The sequence below is a fragment of the Colobus angolensis genome, unplaced genomic scaffold (assembly GCF_000951035.1).
Source record: "Colobus angolensis palliatus isolate OR3802 unplaced genomic scaffold, Cang.pa_1.0 Scaffold11, whole genome shotgun sequence".
Lineage (NCBI taxonomy): Eukaryota > Metazoa > Chordata > Mammalia > Primates > Cercopithecidae > Colobus > Colobus angolensis.
The window spans coordinates 8,696,000-8,703,400 of record NW_012112030.1 but is presented as its reverse complement, the minus strand read 5'-3'; the positions used below and the strand labels follow the sequence as shown (position 1 = coordinate 8,703,400).

The window sequence follows — 7,401 nt, the reverse complement described above, 5'->3', positions numbered from 1 at the left end:
GGAAGGAAGGAAGGAAGGAAGGAATTGCTCTCCAAGATTGGGCAAAATAACCAGAAGCTTAAGCTCAGAAAGTAAAATCAGAATTTAGGTCACCTGGAAGAAGTACAAATATCAAAATTTCAAGGAACAATTAAAACTCAATTAAAAGTGCAGGATTCCACCTAGCTAGGAAAAACACACAAATAGATACAAAATAGGTAAGAGCTAGAGAAGTATGATAACAATAACTTGAAAGGTCTGAAGTGTTACGGTAGGTCATAAGCTGATAGTAGGGAAACAGCTTACCACTGTCTTTGCTTTTGTTTACTCAAGAAACAATCACGGTACTGTATAAATAGATGTGTGGTCAGCAAGAACAACCGTGCCATTGTACCCGGCATCAGTCAGTCTCTAGCAAGGATACCCACTGATCCACTAATGAGAAGTATGGGAAGCTTGGGGAGGCTCAGCAGAACCCCACAAAGATGATTAAAGGGTTATAACATCAGACCTGTGTGGACAGGTGAAGACAGTGAGAATGAGATGGTCATTCCTAAGCTTTATGTGCTTTACCAGACTATCCAAGTTCTCTCTCGAAATTCTGTCCCAAAACACATTTTGTTCGAGTCCATGAGGCATGCATTTGTGATGTGACGCTTCTGACTAATGCTGTTTGTAGCTGTGATTCCAGTCACATAATTATTTAATTTACCACTGGGTTATGAGACCAGAATTATTCAGCTAAAAAGAGAGTAGGACAAGGGGTCCCTAGCTGGAAATTTCACAAGTATGGCCAGGCTCAGTGGCTCACACCTGCAATCCCAGCACTTTGGGAGGCCAATGCAGGCAGATCACCTGAGGTCAGGAGTTAGAGACTAGCCTGTCCAACATGGTAAAACCCCATCTCTTTTAAAAATACCAAAATTAGTTGGGCATGGTGGCACATGCCTGTAATCCCAGCTACTCAAGAGGCTGAGGCACAAGAATTGCTTGAACCTGGGAGGCAGAGGTTGCAGTGAGCCGAGATCGCACCACTGCTCTCCAGCCTGGGCAACAGAGCAAGGCTCCATCTCAAAAAAAAAAAAAAGAAAGAAAGAAAGAAAGAAAATTTCACAAGTGTGAAGACCTCTCCCCAAGAGGCGGTCGTCTTGTTGTTTTCCATTTCCAACTAAAGATAGTGGGTGGAAATGGACGCAGAGGCATGAGAGATTTAGATTAAATACGAAAATAAGAGTTGGTAGACAGGAACAGATCAGCAAAGGGGATTAAGAATTTCATTTCCCTGGAAGTCTTTCTAAAGAAGATTAGGCTTTATTCCTCTGAAGTGGATTATGGACTTAATTTTAAGATACAAAAACATCTGGATGGAGAATGAAAATAAAATCAGGCGTATTACTGTAGGACACCAGAAAAATGGGTATAAATATTATTTGCTCTGTGTTATAAGTGTGTCCCTGAGAAGCTGAATACTGATTGGACTTTTAAAAATCAGTTGGCCTCAACCAAAATCTTAAGCCAAAAATACAGATACATCCTCTCACAGCATTTGATTGAAATTTAACACGCTCAGCATCTTGTTAAGTACAGGAAACTTCAACAAAAAGATTAGGGTAAAGAATTTGTGTATAAGAAATGAAGCAATTAAAATGCAAAATAAGATAGAGACAAAATTCTGAAACTATTTTGATGTTTAACTACTTTCCATTTACATGCTGCGGGGATTATGTTATTTTTTTAACATATTCTTCATTAATTAGTTGATGAATATAATACTTGTTTTATATTTAATTTGGAGTTGGTAAATTTTGGAATATTTCTCTTCCTGAATAAATGATAACTAACCTCCAAAATAAATAATTAGAATAAAATCACTAGGTCTTTTAATTGAGGAATCTTAAATGTGATATAAAGAGCAGAAATCTTAAATAGAGTAGAATATCAGCTACGAATTGTTTTATGAGTGGAAAACTTCTAATTATTGCCTGTCTTATCTGTTTTAGACTAACTAGAATATCATTATATCATATTTGCTAACACTAAGACTCATCTGTATTTGAAAGTGTTGGCCGGGCGCAGTGGCTCACGCCTGTGATCCCAACATTTTGGGAGGCCGAGGAGGGTGGATCACCTGAGGTCAGGAGTTCAAGATTGGCCTGGCCAACATGGTGAAACCCTGTCTCTACTAAAAATACAAAAAATTAGCGGGGCGTGGTCTTGGGCACCTGTAATTCCAGCTACTTGGGAGGCTGAGGCAGGAGAATCACCTGAACCCGGGAGGTGGTGGTTGCAGTGAGTTGAGATCATGCATTGCACTCCAGCCTGGACAATGAGAACAAAACTCCATCTAAAAAAAGAAAGAAAAGAAAAGAAAAGAAAAAAGAAAAGAAGGAAGGAAGGAAGGAAGGAAGGAAGGAAGGAAGGAGTCACATTACTGTGGGCATTTTTCCATCCAGTGTTTGGATGCTTACAGACAAACCTCATATGATTCTTTTGGAAGGCATTAGATAATCAGTGAGTCTACATAATGTAAAAATGGGTCAATGAGTATAAAACGAGATGAACCAAGAGAACACTGTTCCTGCAAACATAAGCCCTTCTGGTTGTTCCCCTAGCAAACTCCAACTTCTGCTGAACATAGCCCCTTTTGACAATTCTCAACATTTTTTCTTCAAGGCACACTCACCTTACCAGGGGAAATCCAAATTAAATGGTCCCAGGTGGTGTCATTTTTGTTTGTTCTTTCACGGGAAGTTCTTTTTTGTCACCCTCAAGTTACAGGTCACAGAGAGAGAACTAGCTTAAAGCAGGGAAGAAGGCAGTGGGGTCATAGGCAGGATTTGTTTGGTCTGAGGACAGATAAGTCAAGGATGATGACATTCATAAAGATTCAGAGAGCTTAGCTGGACATAGTGGCACACACCTGTGGTCCTAGCTACTCAGGAGGCTGTGAGATGGGAGCATCTCTTGAGTCTGGGAGTTCAAGGTTGCAGTGAGCTATGATTGCACCTTTACACACTCTTTAAAAAAAATAAATTTAAATTTAAATTAAAAAAAACAAATTCAGGGAGCGGGAGCATCATTGGGCAACAAAGGGCAGTGGAAAGAGTGCAGAACCAGGCCTCATGTGCCCAGGCTCTGAGACTCTGCTTCTTACCAACCTTGAGACCAAACCAAGATCCTCAAGCCCTAGGAGCCTCAGATTCCTCATCGTTATATGCTGCTCATCACGTCCCTCCCTGCCTCCTCCACAGATAATGGAAGGTCTTACTCAACTCGGACTTCCTGTCACACAGTGGTGCAGGTTTAGTATTAAAAAACACTCGGCCTTTTGGTAAACTCATGAACTATAGCTAGAGCTGGAAGAATTAGGCTTTTCTAACTGATGATCTGGTTTGATGAGAATGTTAGATGAAAGTTGGTTCCCAAGAGACTGAGTGTGAAGGAGCCTTGTTATGACACAAGGAACGAAGTCGAGCCAAGGATTCAGTTAATTCTGCCATGAAGGAAAGATAAGCATTTCATGTATCACAGCATCAGCCCCTTGAAAAAATGAATAAAAAGCCACTAGGAAAAGGATGTCAGAGCATCTGTTATAACTGCAGCACCAGCACCACCACCAATAATCATATACAAAGGATAGCTCATGAGTGTTTTCTACGTAGCATACCCTGTTCCAAGGACTTTATATAACATTTTTATAGAATCTTCAAAACAATTCTATGAGATAGACTTACTGTTATGACTGTCATTATTCTTCTTTATTTCCATCAGGAAACAAAGGCAACAAAAGGCAACAAAAGGTTAAGGAACACAAGTGAGAGAGCCAAGCAGTCCTTCTCCAGGGTCCATCCACTCAACATGAAACCCCTAAGTGTGAACCCTCCTAACACAGTTATGTCTGTGGTCATCAAAAAACAACTAGGTATCCAGCAAGTACCTGCTGTTAGAGACAGGCACAGCTCCTGTCTTCACAGAGCTTACAGGCTGGTTAAGGAGACAGCCATTAAACAAATACCTATGTCCGTGATGATCCTACAACAATATAAAGTTGTCTCAAGTGATCTCTTTTATTACGTCCAATTTTAAAAATTGAATTCAGGCCAGATGTGGTGGCTCAGACCTGTAATCCCAGCACTTTGGGTGGCCCAGGTAGGAGGTTTCAGGCCAGGAGTTTAAGACCAGCCTGGGCAAAATAAAAAATTTTTTGAAATATTGAATTCAAGCTTGTAGAGAATCAAGCCTAAAGGGACTATTGAAAAGAGTGAGCTGGCGGGTGGCAGTGGCTCACGCCTGTAATCCCAGCACTTTGGGAGGCCAAGGCAGGTGGATCACGAGTTCAGGAGATGGAGACCATCCTGGCTAACACGGTGAAATCCTGTCTCTACTAAAAAATACAAAAAGCTAGCCCAGCGAGGTGTCGGGTGCCTGTAGTCCCAGCTACTCCGGAGGCTGAGGCAGGAGAATGGCGTGAACCCAGGAGGCGGAGCTTGCAGTGAGCTGAGATCCGGCCACTGCACTCCAGCCTGGGGGACAGAACGAGACTCCGTCTCAAAAAAAAAACAAAGAAGAGTGAGCTGCCCGAGGTCACACAGGTAATACTGAAAGAGCAGAAACTGACTCGGAGCTAGTGCTCTTCTGACGCCAATGTGCTTCTCCTAAACACTCACACGCTACCCATGCCTTCCGCATCAACTGTAAATACACTCCTTTAAATCATAAACTTTTTCAATAACAGCCACAACTGAGAATTCCTCTTATTTATTTATTTATTTATTTGGTCTCGCTGTGTCGCCCAGGCTGGAGTGCAGCAGCACGATCTCAGCTCACTGCAACCTCCGCCTCCCGGGTTCAAGCAATTCTCTCGCCTTAGCCTCTCAAGTTGCTGGGATTACAGGCGCCCACCACCACGCTGGGCTAATTTTTGTATCTTTAGTAGAGATGGGGTTTCACCATGTTGGCCAGGCTAATCTTGAACTCCTGACCTCAAGTGATCCACCTGTCTTGGCCTCCCAAAGTGCTGGGATTACAGGAGTGAGCCGTCCTACCCGGCCTCAGAATTCCTTTTAAAGAGTGAAGAGCCTGTTTGCAAGCCGTGGGGTTTTCCGGTAGTCCTCATGTGCTGTTCCCGATTGACGACACTAACGCAGCCCTTCCCTCCTTTGGCTTTCAGCCCGAGACAGTGATGGAGCTGAGGAGGATGTAGCATTAACTTCATTTGGTACTCCCATTCAGCTGCAGGTAAATGGACTCGCCTACATTCACCCAGGAGGGACCTAGCAAGCACTCCTTCCTTAGGACAGCCTCAGGCTTCATTTCTAACGGCTTTACTGACCTGAGAGAGGAGAGGCAGGGCAGGAGCATCCCTAAAGGCACGTGGAGCTTGAGCCACCCAGATTTAAGCCAGACCAGGTGGTGCCAGACAGCCTTCACCCAAACCTTCCCAGTCTTCATCGCCAGCAACAATACAGCATTCTGATGCAAGTGCGTGTCCCTGGAAAGAAAGGGCAGCTTGAAGCTTTTGTGTGAAGGTGAAGAGAAGCAGGCTCATTGAATTTTGCATTGGGGACAATACAGGATTGTAAATATGTCTGAGGGCGGGGTCTGCTTTTAGTAGCGGTTGTCTGAACCTATCACCTGATCCCCGTTGACGGCCTCTCTGAGTCCCTGTCTAGCTCCAGCAGCCCAGGCTGCCCTAAGAACTGGACAGGGTCTGTCACCATCATCTGGATGCCCAGATGGATGAACAAATTTTCATCCTTTCAGGCAAAAACAGAGGGAGCACTGCTGAGTAGTTTGGGGGTAATTCACATTTGGGCTGTGAAGACTTGAAGACATACAAACCTAAATAGCCAAAAATATCACACTGGGACACAATTCTTACATTACAGGGATCAAAAGTAACTAAAACCCCAACGTGAAAGCCACCCTCAGATCATTTGTTCAATTAATTTGCGAGGCCACTAACTTAGCTAATCCCTCTGGTATGTTATCTGAGAATTTGCCTTTTCCTAGAATGGCACATGGACCAGGCCACAGCTGTATCATGTGCTTTAATCAACCCTCAGGAGGGATTTACAGAATGAAAACATCTTTATTATCCCTCCAAGAGTTTCTTGATTCATTTCCATTTCCAGTGATCAGCTCTTCAAGAACCTTGCTTGCGAAAAGATTCTTGTGCGTGGCTGAGGGATAGCCTGGTACGGGTAGTCTCAGTACATTTCTTCTTTTGTTGTTGACAAACAATTAAATGAAGGTGAGATAATAATACTTTAAACATAACTTTAGGGCTGGGCACAGTGATTCATGCCTATAATCCCAGCACTTTGGGAGGCTGAAGTGGGCGGATCACTTGAGGTCAGGTGTTCAAAACCAGCCTGGCCAAAATGGTGAAACCCCATCTCTACTAAAAATACAAAATTATCTGAGCATGGTGGTGCATGCCTGTAATTCCAGTTACTCAGAAGGCTGAAGCAGGAGACCTGCTTGAACCTGTGAGGCAGAGATTGAAGTGAGCCCACATCGCACTACTGCACTCCAGCCGAGGTGACAGAGCAAGACTCTGTCTCCAAAAACAAAAATATAACTTTGGAGAGTATCTTTTCTTCTGTTGGTCAGAAGGTTGATGATAGCATTTCTTTCTTTCCAGACTGTTGATCCCACACAAGAGTGTTTCATCCCACGGGCTAAACTAAGCCCCCAGCAAGATGCAGGAGTATAAATCTACAGGAAACACGAGTAGAGAAAACCCAGCCGACCATCCTGGGTAGTATAGCCCTGATAGGCCACCGGGGCCCACAGAGTCACGCTGCCAATGAAGAGTCAGAACATCCCCTCTTCTGTTTCCTAACCCCTCCATCCACATGGACCCTCCACCAGAAGACCACCCTTTCGAGCATAATTACAGTCTTGCTGGCCACCCTACCTTGACTGTGTCTCTTTCTTCATTCGTGCAACTGCAAAATTCCCTTTCTTAGCAACGCTAGAAAGAATTGGTGTCTCTTATTCACAGAACTAAAAGACCCTGTCTGGAGAAATTAAGAGTATTCTAATGTGACAAGGAGGTTAGTAGCAGCTTACTACTGGGTTACGTGTCTGGTCAATTTTTAAATTGTGCTAAAAAACACAGAACATAAACTTCACCATCTCAACCATGTTTAAGTGTACAGTTCAGTAGTGTTAACCACATTCACACTGTTGTGAATTCTCTAGAACTTTTTCATCTTGCAAAACTGAGATTCTCAATCCGTTGAACAGCTCCCTCCAGCCCCTGACAGCCACCATTCTACTTCTGGTTTCTGTGAGTTTGACTACTTAGATACCTTATGTAATAGAATCATACAGTATTTGTCTTTTTGGGACTTGGTTATCTTTCCTAGCATAATGTCCTCAAGGTCCATGTCACATGTTGTAGCATGTCACAGG

The 7,401-nt window shown here is 43.3% G+C and overlaps 1 protein-coding gene across 2 annotated transcripts in view; it reads left to right on the top strand.

The window, feature by feature from the left end:
* Positions 1 to 6,697, top strand: part of GPRC5D (G protein-coupled receptor, class C, group 5, member D) — an 18,602-nt gene extending 11,905 nt beyond the window's left edge. For both annotated transcript variants that reach the window (XM_011953961.1, XM_011953952.1), the window contains 2 exons: positions 5,150 to 5,217; positions 6,626 to 6,697. In XM_011953961.1, the coding sequence (XP_011809351.1) occupies positions 5,150 to 5,217; positions 6,626 to 6,697 (140 nt within the window). The remainder of the gene's footprint in view (positions 1 to 5,149; positions 5,218 to 6,625) is intronic.
* Positions 6,698 to 7,401: the final 704 nt, after the last annotated feature.